Source organism: Sarcophilus harrisii, chromosome 1 (genome assembly GCF_902635505.1).
Source record: "Sarcophilus harrisii chromosome 1, mSarHar1.11, whole genome shotgun sequence".
Lineage (NCBI taxonomy): Eukaryota > Metazoa > Chordata > Mammalia > Dasyuromorphia > Dasyuridae > Sarcophilus > Sarcophilus harrisii.
In genome coordinates this window covers 700,212,173-700,238,511 of record NC_045426.1, presented here as the reverse complement: position 1 = coordinate 700,238,511, position 26,339 = coordinate 700,212,173, and the positions used below count along the sequence as shown (strand labels likewise).

The following is a 26,339-nucleotide window of genomic DNA, read 5'->3' as shown; positions in this document are numbered from 1 at the left end:
CTTGGGGAGCAGCCACATTTAAGGAGTGTGATATAGATGGTGAGATCACAAAGGGGACTGAGAAGAGTGGACTAGGAGGGAGGAGAACTAGGAGAGAGCAGTGCTCAGGAGGAAATGGGGATGGGCAGTGGCCAATCAGCAGAGAACCTGAGGAGGGTGAGAACTGAGAAAAGACCATCAGATTTGGCCATTAAGTGATTCTGGGTTCCTTTGCAGAGAACAGTCTCAGTTGAGTCCGTTGGAAGCCAGATTTCAAGGAGGGAAGAAGAAAGAGTTCAGGGGCTAGAAATGGAGGTGACAGGTGTAGACAGCTTTTTCTTTTTGATCATAAAGTCATTTACTAAAAGCACTGTTATTCAAACACCAGGCCGATCTTTTGTTTTCTGATAATGTACATCAGCATTATTTTAACATGACAAAAATGATTCCAGGAGATAAATTGAAGGATGATGGATGGTTCGATCTTCTGAAATCCACAGCCTCCCTCCTTAACTAGATCACGTTCCCCCAGGTTCAACCAATCTTGGATTTAATGCAGTGATGCTCTATTTCTTGCCCAGTCACCCTGGAGGGGAGCTTCTGCTCCTAATTGGTTCCTGAAATCTGCGTGACTGGGATCACATGAAGCTCCAGCGTTATAAAGTAACCTAGAATCTATAATAAAATAATAGTTTAATGGCTATATTTGCAATCCAACACACTTAGAAGTGGTAGCGATTGACTGTTCCCCTTCAGAGCATTTTCCATTCTAGTGCCAGGTAGACGGCTTTCGCAAGCAAGCTGACACGATCCGGAACTCAACGGACTGGCTGGGGATCTCGAAGGGTTTATTTTAATGGACGAGAGAGGAATCGGTAGCGGATCGAGTGGGGCTGGAGATTAGTAGGAAGGAGGTGACCGGTTGTTCCTGGCCGGCTGGTTGGCGCTCCGCTGGGGCAGCTCCTGGGGGCTAGAAGGGATGATTCTCACGTCAGCCCCTTACTTTTCTCTCCAGTTTTACAAAGAACTTTCTTCCCAGTTCAAACATTATTGCAGATTTGGGGACACTGAGGACCACAGAGGTGATGGTTATTGCTTAACAAGAACTTGAACTCAGGACGTCTGCCTGGGGGGCTGCTAGATGGTACAGTCGGTTGGAGTCAGGAAGACCTGAGTTAAAATTCAGCCTCAGATGATCACTAACTGAGCAACTCACTTAACTTTTCTACCTCAGTTTCCTCATCTGTAAAATGGGGATAATAAGAGTACCAACTTCCCAGAATTGTTAGGATCAAATGAGATAATAAATATGAAAGACTTAGCCCAATATCTGTTTCTGCAGCAGATAATGTATAAATGTTGGGGCTGCTGGGGGGCTCTATGGTGGACAGAGAGCACCTGGCCTGGAGTCAGGAAGCCTCATCTCCCTGAGTTCAAATCCAGCCTCAGACACGTAGCAGCTGTGTGACCCTGGACGGGTCATTTCACCCTGTTTGTCTCAGTTTCCTCATCTGTAACACGAGCTGAAGAAGGAAATGGCCAATCAGTCCAGTATCTCTGCCAAGAGAACCCCCCCAATGGGGTCACAAAGAATTGGACATGATTGCGATGACTGAACAACATATAATATATAATATAATATAATATAAATGTGGGGCAGCTCAGTGATACAGTGGATCGAGCCCCAGCCCTGAAGTCAGGAGGACCTGAGTTCAAATCTGGTCTCAGATTCTTAACACTTCCTGGCTGTGTGACCCTGGGCAAGTCACTTAACCCTAATTGCCTCAATGCCCCCCTCCCTCCCCCCAAAAAATATATATATATATAATATAAATGCTGTCTGGGTTGTTCTGACTTATCCATGTCCGTGTGCTCCCGTGCTTCCCATCCTCCACACCAAAAAAAGTAAGCTCCTGAGGGCACGGGTTGTTTTGTGTCTCTGCGTGTCCAACACCTGGTTAAACAGTAGGTCCTTAATTAATTTTTGTCAAATGTTGTTTAATGAGTCCTCTGGTTTCCCTGTCCAGGCCTGTCCTCTGAGTGCCCATGGGACCCACAGTTTGCCCCATCCAGAGTCACAGGAAGAAAGATTTAGAGCCAGAAGCAGCAACAACAACAATAATAATAATTGCTGACATTTATGCAACATTGAGCTTTACTTATATGACAGTAAAATATGGAAAATCATAATAATTGTAATGGGAGCCACGTGGCATTTACATAATGCTGAGCTCTGTGTATATTATTTGATTCTCACAAAACACTTGTGAGGGAAGAGAGGAAACAAACATTTATTAAGCACCTACTATGTGCCTGATCAATACTGAGCTTTGTGTATATTATCTGATTCTTACAAAAAACTTCTGAAGGAAGAGAGGAAACAAACATTTACTAAGTACCTACTATGTGCTTGGTCCCATGCTAAATGCTTTACAAATATTAAGCCGGGATTTAAAAGCAGACCCCGACTCCTGCATTCCCCAACCCCCAAACCTTCCACAGGCCTTTTGGTGACCCCCTGCCGCCCTTCCCCCTCCGCGTGAAGTCGAGGCCTCCGGCCGGCCCTCTCTGTGAATGTCCTGCAGTGTCTGAAATGTTTCTGGACATTCCTTCGGCCTGAGAACAGCCCACGCCTGTCCGCCAAACAATACGGGCCAGCACGGCAAAGGCGTTTGTCCCGCAGCCTGCCAGCTTCTCCAGCTCATGACCCCCGCTCCCCGAGCCCCATTCCCAGCTCCCTGGGACCCCCAGGCTTCCCGCAGGTCACGGTTCTGCAGCCCTGCCAGCCAGGACGTCGGGAGCCGGAGGGGCCCGTGTCTCTCCCCGGGGAGCCAGAGGGTTCCCGTGTCTGTCTCTGGGGTGCAGGAGAGTCCCTTGTCACCGGGTGCTGGAGGATCCCGTGTCTCCCTCCGGGGTGCTCGAGGACAGGCTCAGCCACTCACTCCAGCTTTTTGTCCCTATCCCCCGTATGGAAAGCGGGCTGCTTCTAATCTGTCTCTGCTAATGATGCCATTGGGCAAGTCAACAGAAAACTGGTCTCCAAATCAGGAAGGCCATGAATTAACGTCCTCACTGTGTGACCCTGGGCAAGTCACCTGCCTTCCCAAAACCCCCAGCCACTCTCTAAGATTCTAAGTGGAATATTAATTCTTCTCCTTAATAATAATTACCATTTTATTAATTATTATCGTTCAAGTGAGTTTTTCTCTCACTGCGAGTTCCCTCTGCCAGTGAAAACCAATCTGGACGCTGATAAACAAAAATGTCCACCTGGTTTTATTTAACTAAGATGGTGGTTGGTAAAGGGCTCAACAGACATTGATTAGGCACTTACTGTGTGCCAGATCCCGGTCTCAGTGTGGGGGACGCCAGAACGAGGAGTGACATAATCCCTGCCCTCAGAGAGCTTACGTTCTCTGGGGAAGACAAACGTATTATGGGTTTATACAGACTGTCCCCCAAATCTTAAGCTCGTAAAGCTTATAACTTATTTTTGAAAAAAAAAGTTTGCTCATTTACTTTCTTTTTTTATCTGGTTTTTCTTGTGCAGCAAGAAAATTGTATAAATATGTTTGAACATATTGGATTTAAGATATATTTTAACATAGATTGGAATGCTTACTATCTAGGAAAGGGGGTAGGGGAAGGGGGAGAAAATCTGAAACACAAGGCTAGGCAAGGGTCGGTGTTGTCAAGTTATCCGTGCGTATGTTTTGAAAAAAAAAAAACTTTATTAAAAAAAAAAAAAGAAAAGTGAATTTAAAAAATAATTCTGCAAAAAAGAAAGAAAGAAAAAAAGTTTGCACTTAGGGTTAAGTGACCTACCCAGGGTCACACAACTAGGAAGTATCTAAGGTTGAATTTGAACTTGGATCCTTCTGATTTCAGGAATTGTATTCTTGCCACTGTACCCCCCAGCTGCCCCTTTCTTTTGCAGCTAATATTGTGAATATTAATTAATTATTTAATTAATCCGTGTTGCTACATTAAGAGGTCAGTGGAACTGGTTCCCAAGGGGTCAAGATGGATGAAGGAGAAGGAAGGGTGGCTAGTTCAGGGGTTATGACTGGAAAGAGCAGAGAGCTGGAGGATTGGAGGTAAAAGAACAGTTAAGGTCAGACAGCAAAGGGAAAGATGGGATCATGTATGATTATTATCATCTAAAGAAACTTCAGAGTTCATGAATGTGGAGATGGGACCCTTGTGGGTGATAATGGGAAGGTCCAAGGTCTGACCGGCTCCTCATGTGGTTGAAGTTCAGTGGGATAAATTGGATGGCTACAGTGGGTAATGAGTTCCCCATTCCTGGTAATCATTAAGCAAAGATTTGATAGAAGGACACTTGTTAGTGAGAAAATTGTTGTTAGGCTTGGGTTAGATTAGCTAGTTTCTGAGGTTCCTTCCAGTTAATCAGTAAACATTTATTAAGCACCTACTGTATGCCAGGTATTGTGCTAAGCGGTGGAGATATAGAGAAAGGTAAAAGATAATCCTCACTCTCAATGAACTCGCAGTAAGAGGGGAGACCGATATTTGTATCTTGGGTAGAGAAAAGCATTTACAAGCTCTTCAATCAGTAAACATTTATTAAGTGCCTACTGTGTATATACCAGTCACTGTGCTAAGCATTGAGACAAAAAGAAGGAAAGATAATCCCTTCTCTGAAGGAACTTATCACCTAAAGGGGGCAATCACATGCAAAACACACAAAAAGCAAGCTCTGGGCAGATTATTTGCTGCCTTGCTATAAGAAAGCTCCGTTCTGGGAGAGGAGATGGGGGGGAACATCTAAAGCCTTTTTCCTCCACACCTCTCTGCAGTACCCTCATTGTACCCCCAGTCAGCTCCCCCCTCCCCAAACCTCGTTCCCCACAGCCGAGGCAGCTCTGGGTACACTTCCTGCTGTGGTGAGATCCTCTGGAGTCAGAGGTCCTGCGTTCGAATCTCCTCACCGATGCTCACTCCCTATGGTGGCCTTCGTGGTGCAGACCCTCATCACCTCACACTGGACCTCGCAATGGCTGCTGGGGACTCTCCTGATCCCCTTAATGCCTCTGCTGATTAGCTCCTAATTTATCCTCTGTATACTGTTTGTACATAGTTGCCTGTGTGTTGTCTCCCATTGGATTGTGAGCTTCTTGAGGTTCTTTATATTCTTATATAAGATCTATAATATAATATTTATATTAATATAATTTATATACAATATATAAAATGTGTATTTAATAGAAACATAACATATTAATAATAAATTTATTTATATTCCCAATATTTAGCCCAGTGCCTGGTATATAGTAGGCACTTAATAAATGCTTATTGATTTGGTTCTCTCCCATCTCTGGATATTAAATGGATTCTCCTAAAACATGGCCCCAACCACTTCACCCTAACTCCTTAAAAATCTCCTTGTTTGCCCCTTGGCTCAAATACAAAACCTCCCACCTGGCACTCGCAGCTTGAGCCTTGCTCAGTCTGGCCCCTATCCTCCTTTCCCATAATGCCCCTCTTCGCCCTCCCTCCCTTCTGGTCACACCAACCTGCCCCGTCCCCTATGAGCGACCTCCTGGAACAGCCTCCCTCTGGCTTCCTCCCAAGGCCGGGTCCAGCACCCACTTCTAGGAGCTGAGGCCCCCCCCCACTTGACAGGTCACCCCCAAATTACTCAGCATCAAGTGTGGCTGAGTTGCCCTTCCCGGGCGGAACATAAATAAGCTTATTTATGGCCATGGAGGATTTCATTGGGTTCTGCCCAGTCTCTCCAGCTCGAAGGGAAGGCCTTTAAATATTTATCGGATTGAATTGAAGGAGACAAAGCCGTGTGTGAGTGTTCCCCGAGGGGCGATTTATTTCTTCGCTCGGCTTAGCCCACTTTGCGCTTCTTGATGATATCACACCCAAGCACAGTCCCGAGTGCTCCTTCAGCCCCTTTTCCCAAGAGCCGCCATATTTTGGTAGGTGTTGGTTTATCTGTCATTGTCCCCCACGCAGCCCCTAGGAGGGAGACGTCCTTGGGATCCTCGGTGGAAGGATGACATTCTTAGCTCTTTTGGCTCAGATTGGGCAGCTGTGTGGTGCCAGGAGTCATAATGGAGCCCAAGTTTGGAGGCAGGCAGACTCAGCTTCCTGGGTTGACATCCAGCCCAGCTGCGCAATCCTGGACAAGTCACTTCACCGAATCTGCCTCAGTTTCCTCATCCGTAAAATGAGCCAGAGAAGGAATGGGAAATACCTCCAGTGTCTCTGCCAAGAAAACCCCAAATGGGGTCTCAGGGTGGTGAGCACAATGGAAAACAATTGAACAACAAGGAATATCAGCGGAAAGGATGCGAGAGATGATCTGTCCTTAAAATATGAACTTAGAGTGCCGATCTCGAATGCCTTTTCCTGCCTTAAAATTCTGTTAGAGATGGTGCACTGAGTTTAGAGCCTGAAAGACCTGAGTTCAAATTTTCCCCTGGATACTTGTTAGTTGTGTGATCCTGGACAACTCACTTAACTTGTAAAGTGGGGGGAATATTCATAGTTTTTTGTGAGGATTGAGGATTACATCTGTAAAAGACTTTGCAAACCATAAGGCAAAATATACATTTTAACTATTCTTCTTATGTGCTATGGTTCCTCCTAGACCTGAAATCCCTCATTCTAAAGTTCCTTCCAGTTCTGATATCCCCTGTTCTAAGTTCCCTCCATCTCTGACACCCCTTGTTTTAAGGTCCCTCCCAGCTTTGATATCTCCTGTTCTAAGGACTTACCTAACACTGACATCCCCTGTTCTAAGGCCCCTCCCAGTCCTGACATCCCCTGTTCTAAGGCCCCGCCCAGCCCTGACATCCCCTGTTCTAAGGCCCCTCCCAGCCCTGACATCCCCTGTTCTAAGCTCCCTCTCAGTCCTGACATCCCCTGTTCTAAGCTCCCTCCCAGCCCTGACATCCCCTGTTCTAAGCTCCCTCCCAGCCCCAACATCCCCTGTTCTAAGGCTCCTCCCGCAGCTCTAAATGTCTTCTTGGGCTCTCAGTCATGCCCCAGAAAAAAAGACTGAGGTACCCCTTCCTGGTAGGGCCAGGCACCTGGCGTCTCTAATTGTCCCCTTGGCTGGAGGAAAACCTGAAGCCCCAGAGCTTTCTCTGGCTGAGAGATTCTGTTTGCCTGAATCATCACTTTTCTTTGTTTGCTTTCCATAAATAATGGATGAGAAGGCTAGGACAACTAGCTCTGTGATTAGTCTTTCTTCTGGCTTTTAATGACCCAGACTGTAATGGAGCTCAAGCTTGGAATGGCCTGGATGGCGAACTCCGGGCTGGGGACGCCTCTGAGACTCCCTCTCTAGGAGCTCCACGAGGGACACAGAGGGACACTAAGGCTCCGTTATCCAGCCTTGCTTAATTACCACAGAACGTTCTGATTTTCTGAGCCATCAGGCTCAGAACCCACAGAGATACCTGGAGCTTCTGCTTGGAGAGTATTGTCATGATGTAGTAGTCAAAAAAAGAACTGAATTGGAAGGAAGAAAGGGAAAGGAGGAAAGAAGAAAGAAAAAGAAAAAAGGAGGGGAAGGAAGAAAAGAAAGATAAAAGGACAAAGAAAAGGAAGTGAAGAAAAAAAGGAGTGAAAGGAAAGGAAAAAGGAAGGAAGAAAGAAGATAAGAAAGGGAGAAAGGAAAGAGGAAGGAAAAAGAGGGATGGGAAGGAAGGAAGGATCGGAAGAAGAGGAGAAGGAAGGAAAGAAAGATAAAGGACAAAGAAAGAGAAGTGAAGAAAAAAGGAGTGAAGGGAAAGGAAGGAAAGAATGGAAGGGAAGAAAGAAAATAATTAAGGGAGAAAGGGAAGAGAGGAAGGAAAGAGATGGGAAGGAAGGAAGAAAAGGAAAGATCAGAAGAAGAGGAGAAGGAAGGAAAGAAAGATAAAGGACAAAGAAAAAGGAGTGAAGGGAAAGGAAGGAAAGAATGGAAAGGAAGAAAGAAGATAATTAAGGGAGAAAGGGAAGAGAGGAAGGAAAAAGAGATGGGAAGAAGGGAAGGAAGGAAGAAAAGAAAAGGTGGGAAGAAGAAAAAGAGGAGAAGGAAGGAAAAAAGAGGTAAAGAGGGAAGAAAAGATAAGGGAGAGAAGTAAAGGAAGGAAAGGGAAGGGAGGAAGAAGGCAGGAAAGAAAGGGGGATGGAGAAAGGGAAGGGAAGAAAGAAGGAAGAAAAGGGAGGAAAGAAGGAAGGAAGACTATTATGTAAAGAATGAAACCTTTTCCCCTTAAGAGACCACTGCTGAGACTCTGATCCCAGTAATACTGGATAGAGTTGTAGGTTTAGAGTTAAGAAAACCTAAATTCTAATGTAATCTCAGATATTTTCTTGCTATTTGCCTGGTCAAGCCATTTTACCTTGGTTCACCTCAGTTTCTCCCTCTGTAAAATAGGGCTAATGGCAGCACCTCCCCTCAGGATTATTACCAGGCAGCACAGGGCCTGCTGCGAGTAAATGTCTAATAAATGTTTCCCTTCTCCACTTAGCTCTTCTGACTTGTGCTGTTATTGTGTATTCTGCTGACCTACTTTGCATAATGTGTTTGCACACTTAAAATCGCTCAGATTTGCCCATGGTTGTTATTCCAGAACATAGTATGTTCCATTTCCCGTTTCTTCCAAGGCTTTTAATTCCATTTATTTCATACAAGTGGTTTAATAGATGAGGAAGCTGATGCTCGGGGGCATTGATTTCTCCATTGAGCATGGTTCAGTTCAACCAACATGGAACCTAGAAAAAGTGGGATGGACTTTCTGGTCGAGTTCTCCAGTCTTAGCTTCTCATTTTCCAAAGAGGTTAAAGGTTAGAGTGCTAGAGGTCACATGGAGAAACGGTTGGCTGAATCTGCATCCAGAGGGAAGACTATGGGAGTGTGGATCACAACATGGTATTTTCATTTTTTTGTTGTCGTTCGCTTGCATTTTGTTTTCTTTCTTATTTTTTTCCTTTTTGATCTGATTTTTCTTGTGCAGCCTGGTAATTTGGAAATAAAATTGCACATCTATCTAAGGGAGGAGATGGGGATAAAGGAGAGAGAAAAAAAATTGGAAAATTGGAAGGGTGTTCCAACACCCTTTTGCAAGAGTGAATGTTGAAATCTATCTATAGATATTTTTTTGAAAATAAAAAGCTTTTTAAAAAAGAGAAAGAAATCATGGCTGAGTCAGGAATAAAAGTCAGAGCTCCCGACTTTCTGGCTCTTCTTTCCTAATTCTTCATCGAGAACCAGGATGCTGACTCAGGCGTGTGCTCCTCTGGTTGATTTCCATTAGTCAGAGGCCTAGGGATGCTGTCATATCCAAGCACAATGATAGTGGTCTTGGGCTTTGGTTTGGGGCTTTGGGCTTTTAGGTTGTTTGCCCCCAAAAGGGCTATTCATTGATAACTTCCTTGCTGCCTGTGGGTCACTTTGTGGGATGCTGAGCTAAAAAGCGGCTGCCCCACAAGGAGCTCGGCTCACTGTCAATCAGTCTCCCCCTTTTTGTTTTCCCTGATAGTGAATAAAAAATATGATAGAAAAGCATTCTGTAAATACTAAGTGCTTTAGAAATGCTAAGTGATAGAGTCATTGACAATGTAATGGGATTGTGATTTTTGACTCAGAACATCAGGTATTCACACTAGGACTCGGTCAACTTGGGTCTTAGAATGTCAGAAACAATCTCAGAACGTGGGATGTCAAGACAAAGAACATTAGACTGTCGAATATGAGGATGCAGCCCATTAGAGCAGAATTGGACCTTAGACTGTAGAATAGACCCAGGCTGTCACAGATGGAAGAGATGTAGAACATGAGGTATTAGATCATAGAATGTTAGAACCCAGACTGTCAAAGCTGGAAGGAATCTAAAACATAGGATGTTAGATCATGGGATGTTAGAATCCAGATGGTCAAAATTAGAGGAACCTTAGGACATAGGCTTTTAGATCATAAATTATAGGAATAAATCCATGATAACTGGATGGGACTTTAGGACCTTAGAATATAGAATGCTAATGTCAAAGCTGGACAAAAACTTAGAACATGGACTATTAGACCATAGAATGTCATAATTCAGTTTTTTGGCATTATATGGGACCTTAGGATATAAAATTTTAGAACATAGGATAGTAGAACTAGTCTGTCAAAGCTGGAAGGAACTATAAGACATCGATACTTTTAGACCATTGATTGTATAATTAAATCAATTAGAACTAAATGAGTCTTTAGAACCTTAGAACATAGAATGCTAGAACCCAGACTGTTAAAGCTAGAACACTTTCCATGAACTATTAGTCCATGAACATGGACTGTTAGATCATAGAATGTCATAATTCAGTCTTTTGGAGTTATAGGGGATCTTAGATATGAAATCTTAGAACATAGAATAGTAGAAGCTAGACTATCAAATCTGGAAGGGACTTTAGAACAGTGGTTCTCAAACTTTTGTTTTCAGTATCTTTATCCTATTAAAAAATGATTGAGGATCTCTCCAAAGCATTTTTGTTTATCTGGATTATATTTATAGACATTTACCATATTGGAAATAAAAACTATTTTTGAATTTGTAGACCCTCTAAAAGGGTTTCAGAGATCCCCAGGATTCTCTAGACCATACTTTGAGAACCACTGCTTTAGAATATGGAATACGAGAATCCGGATCGTCAAAAATTGGAAGGTACCTTAGAACAGAGAATCCTAAAACCCAGATTGTTAAAGCTGGAAGGGACTTTAGAATATAAGATGTTAGAATAGAGTACAAAGACTTGTTTGAACCATTTCTTAAAAGACCTTAGAATGTGATTTAAAAAAAAAAAAAAAAGAACAAAGAATGTTAGACACAAGGATATTAAAAACCAAACCATTCGATCTAGAAGTAACCACAAAACATAGGATGTTGGATTCGAATCTTAGAGCATGGAATACTAGAACCTAGAAACCTTAGAACCTAGACTGGGAGACCATAAAATGTCATAATTCAGATTGTTAAAGCTGAATGGGACCTTAATTGGAAGGGAATTGGAGCGGTGTGAAGGACAAAGGTTAGACTGAAGAACGTTAGAAACGAGATCATTGGAAGGAACCTTAGAATCCGGAAAGTTAGAACCCAGACCGTTGGAATTGGAAGGGACCTTTAAGGATCAGTTTGCTCAAACCTGTAGATGTGGTTGAGAGAAGCCCTTTTTATCTACCGGGGTCCAAATTGTCGGGGGATTTGCTCTTTTGAGCCCCAGCTGTTTTTCTGCACTTCCCCCTTCCCAAGACCCACTGAGCTGCTTTTAAAGCCGACGACAAAAAAAAAAAAGTCTGTGGGAGGAAAGTGATGAGAGGACCTTCAGCTGCCTGCCCCTGCCTGAATGGCCTTCTTTCATCAGGAAATACCAAGACAAGTGCATTTTCAGCCCCAGATTACAGGCGAGCCATTTGCCTCTCGCTCGCTTGGGTCTCCAGACACAGGTCATCGGGCCTCCAGGCCCAGTAACCGGCCGAGCTGATTTCTGCCCCGATCGTGGGCCCACTTGGGGGTCGCTCTGTAGGGGCTGGGGGAAGGAGAGTCACTTGGGAAGATGTGAGCATGTGCGGCCCCTCCGGGATGAGCCCCTTGAACCTGGCCGACTTCTGCCTCTCTCTGCAGCCCGCGCCGCATCCCCGCTGCCGGGACCTTCCCCGGCCCCACCTGTACGTATGCTCCCCCCCTCCACCTGCTTCCTACTGGCCCTGGTTTCCCGGAGGCCTGGGCTGCTCTGGCTGACGTCTGGAGGGCTGGGGTTTGGGAACAGGATGGAGACTGAGGGTTTTATAGCTTTGTGCCTAAACTTAAGTCTTGTGTGTTTCTTAGAGAGTGATGGGGGCTTGGGAAGCTTCTCCCACTGGGACAACTTCCTTATCCCCAGTTTGCCTCAATTTCCTTATCTGTAAAAGGGGGCAATAGTAGCACCTATTCCCAGGGTGGTTTTGAAGATCGAAGGAGATAAAAAAAATTATAAGGCTTTTAGCGCAGTTAGCTGGTATTGTTATTATTGTGGTTATTATTACATTCAGGATGAGGACTATAAGGCCAGGAGACTGTGGAGTGATGGAGAGTGCAGTGACTGCAAACGGAGGTCTCAGGTTCAAATCTCTGCTCTGCCATCCACCATCCGGGGGGCGCAGGATAGGCCTCTCTCATCAGCAAAATGTGGGAGCGGGGCTAGACAGTGTCAGGGCCTCCAGCTCAGAGTTTCTGAGTCTGATGGCTTGTTTTGAGCATTTATGGGGGCAGAACAAAATCTTTCTTGAGATGGGGATGGGGGTAAGGAAAAAAGAGACACAGAGAGAAAGGAAGAGAGAGAGACAGACAGAAAGAGAGGGAGAGAGAAAGGGATGGAGAGGGAGAAGGAGAAAGGAGGGGGAGGAAGAGGTGAGAATATTAAGAGCTAGGTCAGTGAATCTGTTTCTTTAGGCAGAGATGCCAAGATTTTATATGTTTGTACACACTCACACTCCCATGGAGAAGCTAAATTAGTAAGCGAGGGTCGTATCTGGTCCTCAGTTTCCCTAACTGAGTTTCTCTGAGGCAAAGTTTCCTCTGTGTAGAGGAAAGATTTAGGATCATATTGTCATCTGTCATTTGCTTGCCATATTGTTATTTCCTACTCCATGAAAAAGTCGTGGACCTTCTTTGGGCCTTAGTGTCCCTAACTGTAAAATAAGAAAGTAAGCTGGATGCTTCCAAGGTGTCTCTGACTCCGTGGGGCACAGGGTGCTGGGGGAGATCTGGAGGCAGAAGCCTGGACTCGGCTTGGGTGGTTGCTGATGACTTGGGCGGATCCAAGTAAATGCCTTGTTTGGGGGGCTTCTGGTCCCTCTTCTGTAAAAAGGAAGGGATGGGACTGGAATGACCACTAGGGTCTCTCTTGGCTCAATCTGCATCAGAACAGAAAAATCCTCTACATCTGGAAGGGACTGTCTTTTTCCACCTTTTGTATCCTCAGCACTTTGCGTAGAGCCTGGCACAGAGCGGGCACTTGGGTGAGTGATGAAAATATAAACATTGAACTGAGGGAACCTCCTAAGCCCATCCGCCCAGACCTCTCTTTGTAGGTGAGGAAACTGAGGCCCCGGGAAGTTTTAAGTAACTCGTCTAAGGTTACACAACTAATAAGCACGAGACAGGACTTAACAGCCTGACTCCAAGTCCAGTGCCCCTCCACTGGCAAAAGTCAGGATTGAATCATCACGGGCTCAGACGTGGGCGAGATCTCAGTAGTCTCCTGTGATCTCTGACTGGCCCCCAAAAAAGAATTCTCTCGGCCCATTCCCCTCAAGGGGTTACGGGTCCAGTCTTGGTTCGTGGACCTCCATGGGTGGGGAGCCCAATGTGCTGTGGGAAATGCTTTCCTACCAAAGATGCCTAAGCTTGGTTCTCTGCAACGTCCCCCCAGCTTCTGGCTCCGTCTCGGGGTCAAGCCCAGCAAGGGCTTCCTCCTCCGGCCTTTTAAATTCCTGAAGACTCTCGGAACGTTTTCAGAGTCGCCTAGAAGGTCACATTCATCCCCTTACGCCGAGGATCTCTGGTTCCTCCGGTTTTCTAGGTATATTTAGTATATTTTTGGATTTCATCTGTTTTGAAATTCTGGGTGTGTTTTCTGACATTGTACCTGTGCTCTGTGATCTCTAACTGGGTGGGAATGAGCAGAATCATTTTTCTCTCTTTGTGTGTGTGTGTGTGTGTGTGTGTGTGAGACAGATGGGGGAGGAGGGAGACAGAGAGAGCCAGAAAGGGAGGGAGGGGGAAGAAGGAGGAGGGGGGAGGGGGAAGGCAGAAAGAGAGACAAAGAGACAGAGACAGAGGAGAGAGAGACATACACAGAGACTGAGAGTAGAGACACAGAAAGATGAGAGAGACATGGAGACAGACAGAGGAAGGAAAGTCACACACAAAGGAGAGAGAGAGAGAGAGAGAGAGAATGAATATGAATTATATGTTTCACAGAGCTAGGGGAGTGTGGGCTATCAAAAGAATGCATTTTTCTTAAGAGACTCCACAAAAGGATGCTTTGAAATCCCAATGAATTAAATTTCCGTCCTTCCCCGTAAGGGGAATTCCGCGGGGGTCCGAGTCCTTCGTGGGGGGGTCCAGTCGGTCCCCTTGGGGAACCCGGAGCCCGGGAGCTCGGGCTCCCTGCTGCCCAAGCATCCTGTGGCCGGCCTTGCCTTGCCTTTGTGTGCTTGGCCCGGCCCCCTGAGCTCTCGAATGGAGCATGACCTCACGGCCCCCTGGCTAATGCGCTGCCCGGCTGCCTCCCTGTGAAATGTTCTTCCAGTAAGTGGCTCTCATTGATCGCCCGGGAGAACAGAGGCAGTGGGTTAAAAGGCAGCAATCGATGCTGTCTGGTTGCCCTCCATCAGAGGGAGGGAAGCGCCCGGCACTTACATGGAGGTCGTCGGCTCGTCCTGAGTGGAAAAAGCCCTGGATTCGCAGTCAAAGAGCTGGAGTTTGGGTTTGGATCCTGCCCCTGCCCTGACTGGCCGATTTGGGGGTGGCGTGATTGTCCTCTCCAGGCCTCAGTTTCCTTTTCTGTTGGGTGAGGGGTTAGACGTCCTCTGAGGTCACTTCCAGCTCTGGGGCTCCGCTTGTAGCACAGAATGAGCTGGTCCTTTGTGTGTCGCAGCGTTTCCTTTGGGGGGATGGGAGAGGAAGGGAGACGGGGTCATTTTTGTCTGTGATTCACCCAGCAGAGGTCACTGAGAATGGCTGTAAGGTTGACCACTTCCAATGGGCTGTGGAGGGAGGGGGGAAGGGTTTGTTGTTTTTAAAAGTCCTGAACAAAAGAGATGGCTGTTGGATGGGAAAGCCTTCCCTCCCCTCCCGGCTCTCCTTCCTTCCGCATCCACTTTGATGTACCCAGGGCAGGCGTGGAAGGACATTGTTCTCCTCGGGGTCTGGACGCTTGGTGGCGGGGGTCCCGGGTGCCCAGTCAGGAGTCAGAGACCTGGACTCTGAAGAAGACTAATTCTTCACCGTCTAGCCCCGAAGTGGGCGATTGGGGGAGAGGCGAGGGAAGAGTTTACGGGGAGCTCCAACCGTGCTGAAACGAACCCATTGGAGCATCGGTCGTCCCAGACGGGGGCTTGAGGACTCCTTTCTCGATCGATCGTGGGTGAGTGTGAGGCTGCCGAGCAAGGCGAGGTTCGCGATCACTCATCCTGTTTGAAGACTTTGGAAAATCTGGCCCTAACAATGAGGAAAAGGCCCAAGTAAAAGGGTGAGAAATTGAAGTAGAAAGTAGGGATTCCAGTCCTTCTTCTATCACAGTCTTCATGGCGTGGTCTCAGAGAAATCCCTTCTGGGTGGGAGAAGTGAAGATTGTCTACCTTCAAGTCTGACTTCCTGGGGCCTCAGTTTCCTCATTGGCAAATTGGACCATGTAGCCTCTGAGGTCCTTCATCTCAAATTGAAATGAGGTAATATTTGCTGGGGACAGAGCCTGGCACATAGTAGGTGCTTAATGAATGCTCTTTCCCATCACCTGGCCCATGGTAGGTGCTTAATGAATGCTTGTTCCCATCACCTGGCCCATGGTAGGTGCTTAATGAATGCTCATTCCCATCGCTTCCTTAGATCAACAAACTATGACCCAATCCTGACTTTGTGATTCCTGTGAGGGTGTTTGGAATAATGGATGGTCCAGAGCCTCATGGAATCACAGGCTGAGAGTGAAGGGGGTTTTCGTGTAGAGGCCGTATAACCTGGCTCAGCCTCTTCACTTTGCAGTGAGGAAATCAAAGCTCAGTGACCTGTCTGTGCTCGCATAGTGTCAGAAGTGGGATTTCATTCAAAGCTGGGGGGACCTGGGAAGCCATCACAGCCAACTTCCTAATTTTACAGACAGGGAAACTGAGGTCCAGAGAAGTCAGTGGCTTGTCTCACAGCCAGTCCTGAACTCTGATTTCCCAGGGCCAGCATTCTATTTTATACCTTGCAGTTATTCCAGTACCCAGTGTAATTCAGGGCCCAGTGGAGTAGTTCTTGAATTGAGAAGAAACTAATCCAAACGTTCATGTGCTCGTTTGATTGTTCGATCCAGACCTGCTTTTCCTCCCCATGGGAGCTCCCAGTGTAGAAATGCATTTCTTAGTGATTTGAATCACTAAGGTCACCGAGGTGGGGCTCCCTTGTGCAGAGCCAACCTGCGTCGCTTCCGAATTGCTGTTTGATACAGATATAAGCAGAGGGAAAGGAGTTTGAGCTCAGCAATTTCAAGGAGCTTGGTTTGGATCTAACTTAGGGCCAGAGATGAAAGGGTCTCATCCAGCCTAATCTGGCCCTGAAGGGTCTCGTCCGGCCTAACCTGGCCCTGACGGGTCTTGTCCGGCCTAACCTGGCCCTGAAGGGTCTCGTGCGGTCTAACCTTGCCCTGGAGCATGACTCTCCTCCATAGCACCCATGAGGAAGCGTCATCAATCCTCACCTTGATGGCTTCAGTGATGGGGAGCCACGTTCCTCTTCCTCAGCCCCACCCCGTCAGTCCAAGTGGTTCTCACCCCTCAAGAGTTTATAATCTACTCTGGGTGGTGGGGTGGGGTGGGGGGGTACAAATATATGCTGCTGTTCTTCATTTTTCAATCACATCCTCCTCTCTGTGGCCCCATTGGAGTTTTCTTGGTAGAGATACTGCCACTTCCTTCTTCAGCTCATTTTACAGATAAGGAAACTGAGGCATACAGGGTGAAGGGGCTTGTCCAGATAGAAAGTGTCTGGGGACCAGACTCACAAAGATGACTCTTGTGACTTTGGGCTTATAGTAAGCTTCAATTGACTTGGAGTCACGTGGTGAAGGGCTTTAAATGTCAAATAGGGAACCACAGGCAGGGTGACCTTTCCCATTAATGGGAGCCTCCTCTCTCTAGCCCTTGAAGGTTTGCAAAGCACTTTCCTGAAGAAGAAAAAAGACTCTTGAAATTTAAGGTAGTGCAGGTATTTTTTTCCCCATTTTACAGATGAAGAAGCTGAGGCTCAGGAGCAGAACTTGGCCAAAATCCTCCAGGTGTTCCTGGCTCCGATCCTTTTCCTCAGTCTCGTGGCTTCTGTTCATTTTTAGAACTCAGATTTTTTAACGTGTCGGACTTGCAGAAGCTTTGGGACAGAAAGAGTTCCCGTGCTCTTCAAAGCTTTATCTCTTCCGTGGGGGGACCGCTGGTCCCCAAAGGGCGGAAGACTCTTTTTCCAAGATGAGGCTCCCCCTCAGGGAGGCTGCTGGAGGGTCGGTGGAGACACAGGAGGAGAGGAGGAGACTTTGTCTCCAACATTAAGGGTACTCCTGTTCTGTATGGCAAAGTATCTGTGCTGTAGCAGGAGCACTCTGGCTTATGGGTAGCTGGGCTCTCTGTTCCATTACCTAGAACCATGTAATGAGCTTAGAACCTAGAGTCTAAGAGCTAGAAGGCTCCTTAGAACATGGAATATCAGAACTGGGAGGGAGCTTAGAACAGGGGATGTCAGAGATGGTAGATTAGAACACAAAGCGTAGGCCGTGAATCGTAGGAATAGGGATCCTTTTGATGTTCTCTCTGCACACAGAAATCTTTCAAATTCTCTCTCTAAATTCTTTGCCTCGACCGTTCTATATAACCTAACATGATATAAGGTAATAATGTAATGTAGTCTTAGGCTACATTACATAGACTCTGTGGGAAAGTTGATATGAAGCTGAGAGTTTCCCAGAGACACGGGGGTGATGGGGGGTGATGGGAAAACTTGGAACTAAGCCCTTATTTCAGCCCCTGAATGCGGCCTTTCCCATCCCCTCACCTGATGAAGTACGCCCCCTCCCATTACACTGTACATAGTTTGGATGTCTTGTCTATCCGTGTCTGGATATGGTCAGTCAACCAATAAATATTTATTAAGCGCCTACTGTATGCCAGACACTATGCTGGAGCCGTGGACTCACTGGCTCCCCTCACAGAAAGTGAGCTGTAGGGGGGCCAGGACTGACTCATCTTTCTCCATCTGTCTTCAGTGTCTAGCACAATTATTGGTAGCCAGTAGGTACTTAATAAATGCTCATTGATTGACTTATGTCTGAGGACCTTGGACTCAATATTGGCCGTCCCACTCATGTCTTGGGCGCTCCTGCAAGTATGAAGCTTACATTCTGGTGGGGAACGCAGCAAGCGCATAATGAAACACATACAGCATCAGTGCAGATCAAACCGGTACAAATGTATACAACCTGCCTGGTTTGTGACCTTGATCTTGTTGGAGGCTAGGGATTATCTCATTTGAGTTCCACAACCACCCTTGGAGCTGGTTGCTATTATCCCCATTTATAGAAAGGGAAACTGAGGCAGACCCGCCCAGGATCACCCTGATAGTGTCTTTATGATTCAAGTCTTGCCCTCTATCCTCAGCATCGTCTAACTCCATAATCAGTATTGATTGATTAATTGGCCAGTTCCCTACATCACCCACACCTGAACCCGGGTCCTGGGATTCCCCACTGACTGTGTGACTCCCACCTCGCTTCTTGCCAGTTCCCTAGAACATCTAGAACCAGGCAGCTCAGTCCTAGCACCCAGAAGTCCCTGAGACTGGAGCTGTACGTGCAGCCGGACGGGGAGGAGACCCAAGCTCCGGTCCAACCGCTCCCCTGACTTCCCAACCGGGGGCTCCACAACCAGCCACCTCAGTCTCATGTTCCTCCCCCGGAGGCTAAAGGCGGGCGTTCTTGACCCCACAGCCGGTTCCGAGGCTCATGTGCAGTTAATGAATGTGCAAGATGTTTAGTCACTCTCTGAGCTTGGGCCATTATTAGGTGGGAGGGAGGGGGGAAGAGGAGGAGGGGGAAAGAAGGAGGAGGAAGACTGAGGAAGAGGAGGAGAAAAGAAGGAGGGGGAGAGGGAGGAAGGGGGGGGAAAGGAAAAGGAGAGGAAAGGAAGAGGAGGAGGATGAAGAGGGAAGAAGAGGAGGAGAAAAGGAGGAGGAGGGAGAGGGAAGAGGAAGGGGTAAAGGAGGAGGAGGGGGGGAAAGAGAGAAGGAGGAAAAGAGGAGTGGGGAGAGGGAGGAAGAGGAGGGGGGAAGAGGGGAAAAGAAAAAGGAGGAGAAAAGGAGGAAGGGAAAAGGGAAGAAGAGGAGAAAATAGGGGGTGGGGGAGGTTATCCTGGAAGACTGGGCCCAGGCTGTACATGGCGCCGCTGCTTTACCTTTCATGCCCGGCTCCTTCCTTTGTAGGACTCCCCTGCAGCGGCGCTAGCCTGCGTCTTGGGACCGAGGGACTAGTAGCCGGTGTGAGTTTTGTTTTCTGTTCTCCTTCCAGCCTCAGTGAGAGTTTTTTCATGGTGAAAGGCGCTGCTCTCTTTCTGCAGCAGGGAAACAGCCCTCAAGGACCCCGGAGTCTCCAGCAGCCCCACAAGCACGCCGGTAAGTGCTCGGACCGGGACATCTTCCCCGGGGCATCCTTGTTCTCCGTCCGTGGGGGCCCAGCTCAGGGGTCATCTGTCAAACCAGTCCCCATCTCTTGTCCAGGGTGACACAGGAAGGGTTAGAAGCTCTTCTGGGCTCTGGGTCCTTCTCTCCCCATTGTCTCGCCTCAGTCCCCAAGTGCATTGGGCTGCCTTGGGGGGCATGTGCTCCCTACCACCCTTTTCAAAGATGTCATAAAGGGGACTTTTGTCAGGGTCCAAGTGGCCTCTGGGTTCTTTCCCTACTTTGTGACCAAGGGCTGGTTGCCTGGAATCCACGGGCCTGTGGCCCATTCTCTTCTCTACCTTTGCCTTTAAGGCAACTCACTTGGTGAAAAGAAAGCCGGAGACCTTGAGGGCAGGGGCCCCTGAAGAACCAGGTGGGGGGCACAGGGCTGAGCTCTCTGTGCCTGGTATTCAGTAAATGTCTCAGAATAACAAAGAAGGAGCACGGGGACCAGGCTTGGGCTGGGATTTCCATCTGTCGGCACTTCCATAAATCAGCCACAACTGACTGACCACGTTTATCCTTATGGAAAATATCCCTGGCATGGAAGCACTTGTCAGGCGGGGCCGGCAGAAGTGGCCGTTCACAGTTACTTTGCAGTCCCACTCTAACCGTGGCCGTCGACAGTCACTCCCACTGAATTCATGGGTTATGGGGTGGAGAGGAGGCCGGGCCGGCTCTGGATAAGGAGCAGGTAAGGGCACTTGCTAGAGGAGAGCCAGGAGCTTCATAGCATGGGGCAGTAGCAAGACAGCGGCACTTTCGGTCAGGAAAGCCTGGGCTTGACTCTTACCCAAGACACAATCATCTCCCCACACTTTGGGGGCCTCAGTTTCCTCATCTGTAAAATGAAAGAGAAGGACTTTGTGATCCTTGAGGACCCCTGCCAGCCTTCTTGATCTATGATCCTAAACCTGATGATTCTGGGATTAATTGTTGCAAGGGAACATCTTTGCAGTGTGAGGCTTTGTAGCGCTCAGTTTCTGTGTTAACTTTGAAGCAAGAAATGACTCTTGAGTGTCCTGCCTGAACTAGAGAGGTGATGTGGCAGAGAGGGAAGAGGGCACAAAAATTGTAGTCTGGAGGACCTGGATTCCAATCCTTCTATAGCCACTTAAAAGCTTGCATAAATTATTTAACTTCTCTGGGCCTCAGTTGCCTTATCTGCAAAATGGGAGAGAAACTTGAATTCAATGCCCTATAACTCTAAATCTATAATCCTGTGATTCCCAGAATACTTTACAGGACTTTCCTTGAATCTCTTTCTCCTTTTAATATACATTAATAAACTGGAAATATATAGAACATACATTGGAAAATTTTGTGTGCCTTCTGGCCCTTGCATCTACATTATCTACAAACGTATATATGTAATTTTATTCATATATACAATTACATATGCACAATATATTTAAACATGTGTGTATATCTATACATACGTGGACATGTAAACTGCATTAAGACTTTTGGAACACATGTATACGTATTAAAATATATGTGTGTGTGTGTGTATTAATATATACACACACACATATACATATATATAAGTATGCTTTCAGTTTATAGGGGGTGGGGTAGAGGATTTCTTTGTGTACAGGCTGTCCCTAGAGTCAAAATAGAGTTTTAATACCTAAGTAATGGTAACATCTAGCATTTCTACAGCACCTAATGCATGACATATATTGTGCTAAGCACATTACGATTATTGTTTCGTTTGTTCCGGGAGAGCGATACTATTATTATGCTTATTTTAGAGTTGAGGGAACTAAGGCAAACAGGACTGAGTGACTTGCCCAGAGTTGCATAGCTCATCAGTGTCTGAAGTTGAACTTGAACTCAAGATAATGTCTCCCTGTGTCCCGGCCTGGCCCTCTGTCCCCGTGGTAGCTCGCTGCCCATTAGAGACGCAGAGACAAAAACGAAGAAATTATCCCGGCCTTGGAGGAGCTGACTTTCTTACGGGGGATTCAGCCCATAAACACAAGGTGGAATCATAGATTTATAGTTAGCAGGGAGCTTTGTCAAGCCCAGTCCCTGGGGCCCAAAGATTTGAATGACTTTTGAGTCACAAAAGTAATGACTGAAAGACTCAAGATTGCCGCTGATTGCTCTTTCTGTGGCCCTCACAGGTGACCTGCCCCAGCATCTTCAAGTAATGATCAACCTTCTTCGCTGTGAGGATAGAATCAAACTGGTAAGAAGACATAATTGAGCAGAGGTCCCGGCTTGTCAGGGCCCGGGCCAGGTCCGTGTAGCCGAGCCACCGAGGGACACGAGCCTGAGGCCCTTGAGAGATTTCCCTTCACAGAAAAGTGATTACTTGTCATTTGTGTCCATTACTGTTGCTAAACTGTATTCTTCTTTGATATAAGGAAATCTCACTAGAGGAACAGGAGGAGGGTTGTGCACAAATGGCCGAAGTAAAAACAAAAAGATATCCAGTCAAAATTAAAAGCTGATCGAAGTGGGAGTTTACCCATTTTGGTGAGAAAGGAGCTGAAATGAATGGATAGATGGACAATCTGGATGGATGGATGGAAGAATGGATGGATGGATGGAAGAATGGATGGATAGATGGAAGAATGGATGGATAGATGGAAGAATGGCTGGATGGAAGGAAGGATAGATGGATAGATGGAAGGATGGATGGATAGATGGAAGGATAGATGGATGGATGGATGGAAAAATGGATGGATGGAAGGATGGATGGATAGATGGAAGGATGGATGGATGGATGGAAGGATAGATGGATAGATGGAAGAATGGAAGAATGGATGGATGGATGGATAGATGGAAGGATGGATGGATAGATGGATAGATGGAAGGATGGATGGATGGATGGAAGGATAGATGGATGGAAGGATGAATGGATGGATGGAAGGACAGATGGATAGATGGAAGGGATGGATGGATAGATGGAAGGATGGATGGATGGATGGATAGATGGAAGGATAGATGGATGGATGGATGGATGGATGGAAGGATAGATGGATAGATGGAAGAATGGAAGAATGGATGGATGGATGGATAGATGGAAGGATGGATGGATGGATGGAAGGATAGATGGAAGGATAGATGGATAGATGGAAGAATGAATGGATGGATGGATGGATGGATGGAAGGATGGGTGGATGGATAAATGGATAAGATGGCTAGGTGCTTGAAACAGCATTTATTAATGATTTACTCTGTATTGAGCGCATTATTAAGTGCTGATTTCAAACCATAACGAAAACCAAACATTTCTTGTTCTCAGGATGCTTAGACTCTAACTGAGAGAGAGCCGACACATAAGGGGAGGTCCGAGAAGAAGGATCCTAATTAAGCATCCAGGAAATGGTTGGCAGATAGCAGCAGTTCTTTGTGTGTGTTGGAGTTTCTGCCCAGTTGAGCAGGGCATCTGGAGGGGACTGGCCTGCCCTTTTGGGGTGGGAGAGTGAGCCTAAGCTTTAGAATGAGCAAAAATTCTGAGGTCCTTCTGACAGTGATGAGGAATGGGGTATCGGCGTCCAACCAGAAGGAGAAGAGGTTTGGAAAACTGGGGAAGTGATCCTTGACTCTATTTCAGGCCTTCCAGGTAACTCTGAAAGAACTCTAGGAGAGCTTGGGGCAAGAAAAAAGGAAGGGGACTTCACTTAATGATGTCCACCTGAGCTCTTTAACATGAAGACATAGTAGGAACAGCTAAAAGAACATTTTGGCACTAAGGATGATGAAGAAATTGGATCTGAGATCACAGGATCTGAGAAAGTGAAGGAGCCTTAGAATGGAGAATGTCAGAGCTGGGAGGGGGCTTAGAACAGGGGGTGTCAGAGCTGGAAGGGCCCTTAGAACAGGGGAAAAACTAGGAGGGCTTTAGAACAAAGAATATGGGGATTAAAAGGAATCCTAAAAATTTTGGATTTTAGGGTTTCCCAATTTGTTTTCCTTGGAATCCAGGTGTTTTGCTTTGTGAAGAAATTTAATTTAGCCTTATTTTTCTAACTAAAATACTAAATTTAAAATTGCACCTGTACCATTCAGCATTGTTGACATTTCTCCCCTTGGCAAAAAGATCCAATGGTGGCTGACTAAGGTGCTTTTTATGATTTTTTATTTGCTTCCATTAGGGCATTTATTTACTTCCATTAAACTTTTGTGTGATAATGTGTCACTTTCTTTATCCATTTTTTATTTTTTGTCATTTGCTTAAATGGATCAGGTTACAGTCACTTTAGTAAAATGTTATGAAATGGGATTGGTTTGTATTTTTTTGTTCTCCATCCTCCTTAACCCCTTTATTTCATACTTTTAAGACCAAGATCACTGATTTTTGAGATCTGCTAGATAGATCGCTGGATAGAGTATTAGTCCTGGGGTCAGAAAGATCTGAGTTCAAATCCCACCTCAAATACTTACTAACTGTATGACCCTGAACAATTCATTTAATTTTTCTCTGCCATCTGTCATCTGTAAAATGGGGATAGTAATTATAGCAATTACCTCCCAGGGTTTTTGTGAGAATCAAATGATACAATTTTTGTCAAATACTTAGCACAGGCCTGGCACAAAATGCACGCTCAATAAATGTTTGTTCCCTTTCCCCTTTCCCTACTTCTGTCAGTATACTTCAAACATAAAAATGTTCGCTATCCAAATTATACTGGGAAACATTGCTCTAATTCAAGTCTTTTTCTTTTATGGGTGGAAAAACTGAGTCCCAAAAGGGGAAAAGTAAATTGTCCAAGTTTAGATAAAATGTTAATAGCAGAGCCAAGTCTGCATTCTAGGACCCCATACTCCCTGTTTACTTTGTTGAGATCATATTTGTTTTATTATTATATTCATTTATATATATTATTGTTCATATATTATTATATTCATTTATAATATTCATTCCTTGAATCTCATATGAATTTCCAGTTCACAAATATGTGAAAGGAAAAATGGAGAGAAACAAAACAAAATTTCTTCATTTTCTCCAAGGGCCTAGCAAGGAACTTTGCTTATCCTGGACAACTTAATAATGGTGAGGGAGTGGATAGTTGGATGGATGGATGGATGGATGGATGGATGGAAGGATGGATGGATGGATGGATAGATAGGTGGATGGATGGATGGATGGATGATTGGGTGGTTGGATGGATGGATAGATAGGTGGATAGATAGATGAGTGGGTGGATAGATGGATGGATGGATAGATAGGTGGATGGATGGATGGATGGATGGATGAATGGATGGTTGGATGGATGGATAGATAGGTGGATGGATGGATGGATGGATGGATGATTGGGTGGTTGGATGGATGGATAGATAGGTGGATAGATAGATGAGTGGGTGGATAGATAGATGGATGGATGGATAGATAGGTGGATGGATGGATGAATGGATGGATGGATGGATAGATGGGTGGATAGATCAATAAATGAATTTTTCTCATTCTGTGTAAAATTTTACCAAAGAAAATGACACCGCCTCTTTGTTAGTGATTCCCTGTTCCTCATATAATTGTGTCTATACTTATAGGATGGGAAATTTAGTACTAGACAGACCTCAGTGGTCATATGCTGCAAATCTCTCATTTTGCAGATGAGGGAATCTGAAGTGTAGGAACATTAAATGACTTACTCAGAATTACATAATTAATAGATATAAAAAACATGTTTCAAACCCTGATTAGAAGCAGTGACTTTTCCCAGCAAATCACATGTTTTCTTACTCATCTTATTCATTTTATGACTTCCTGTAGGGTTGAAGTTTCTCAAAGGCAGGGATTGCTTTAGTCATGTCTTGGTATCCGCAGCCCCTAATACAGTCAGCATTCAATAAGTTTTAGTTAAGTTGAATACTGTATGCTGTTATAAAATGTGAACTCCCAGAGAGCAGGGATTTTCTTCCTTTTATCCTTATATCTCCGACTCCTGGTTTAGTAAATGCTTATTGGATTGGTTTGCGTCTTATCTTGAGCCCCTCCAAAAGACGTGACCGCATCATTGCTTTTTTGCAGGCAGTGCGCCTAGAAAGCGCGTGGACGGACCGCGTCAGGTACATGGTGGTGGTGTACAGCAGCGGGCGACAGGACACAGAAGAGAATGTCCTTCTGGGAGTGGACTTTTCCAGCAAGGAGAGGTATGCTTGCTGGGGGGTGGATTCCAGTGAGGAATGCTAAAAGCAAGATTCTGAGTATTTTTAGTGGGAATTCTTGGCCCGCCAAGGACTCCCTGGATAGCTTCTAGAAACTCCATAAAGTTTGGTTTATTTTTAAAAATATTTTGATCACACATTTCAATAGAATTGATTTCCTTTTATAATTCTTTGCATTATATATTATGTATTTAAAACATCATTCGGAGAAGGGGTCTAGAGGCTTTATCAGACAGTAGTCAAGGGGTTCAGAACACCCACCAAAAAAATTTGTAGATAAGTCAACTGACATGGGAGCATGAAGGATGTAAGGGAGCCTGCTTACTGAGCTTCCCATTCCAAAGGAACTATAGCTGAAAAAGAGGCTCCCCTGGGTCACCCCTTCCTGCCAAGAAGTGGCCCCACCCAGTCTATATTTGAAGAGCTGAGCTTTAGAGCTCTATGCATCCAATCCAAGCCTCTTATTTTTTACATATGAGGAAATCGAGTCCCAGTAAAATAAATGCAGTGCAATTTTGGAGCAATCCGAAAGGGTCTCATATATGGGATGGGAGCTTTGACACTGAGCCCATTGGAAGTAAGGAGGACATTAATTTCTAGCATGGGGCACATCCAGACATGGGAGAAAATATGGGATCTGAGGGCAAGAAGGTCAGGTTGGTTGGACCATATATGGAACAGGTGAAGTGGAATGATGGTGAATGAGGCAGCTGGGGGGTGCCCAGAAAAAGCTGAAGAAAACCTGAATTCAGATCCAATGTCAGACACTAGGCTTTTTGCCTCAGTTTCCTC

At 45.8% G+C, this 26,339-nt stretch overlaps 1 protein-coding gene across 4 annotated transcripts in view; it reads left to right on the top strand.

Moving 5' to 3' along the window:
* SSH1 (slingshot protein phosphatase 1) overlaps positions 1 to 26,339 on the top strand; it is an 80,587-nt gene that overhangs the window by 24,691 nt on the left and 29,557 nt on the right. Inside the window, exons 1-4 of one of the 4 annotated variants that reach the window (XM_031948753.1) lie at positions 10,568 to 11,650; positions 19,273 to 19,376; positions 21,554 to 21,618; positions 25,411 to 25,532. In XM_031948753.1, coding sequence (XP_031804613.1) covers positions 11,547 to 11,650; positions 19,273 to 19,376; positions 21,554 to 21,618; positions 25,411 to 25,532 — 395 coding nt within the window. In that variant the 5' untranslated portion in view covers positions 10,568 to 11,546. The other 3 variants (XM_031948754.1, XM_031948752.1, XM_031948755.1) reach the window with 3 other exon arrangements.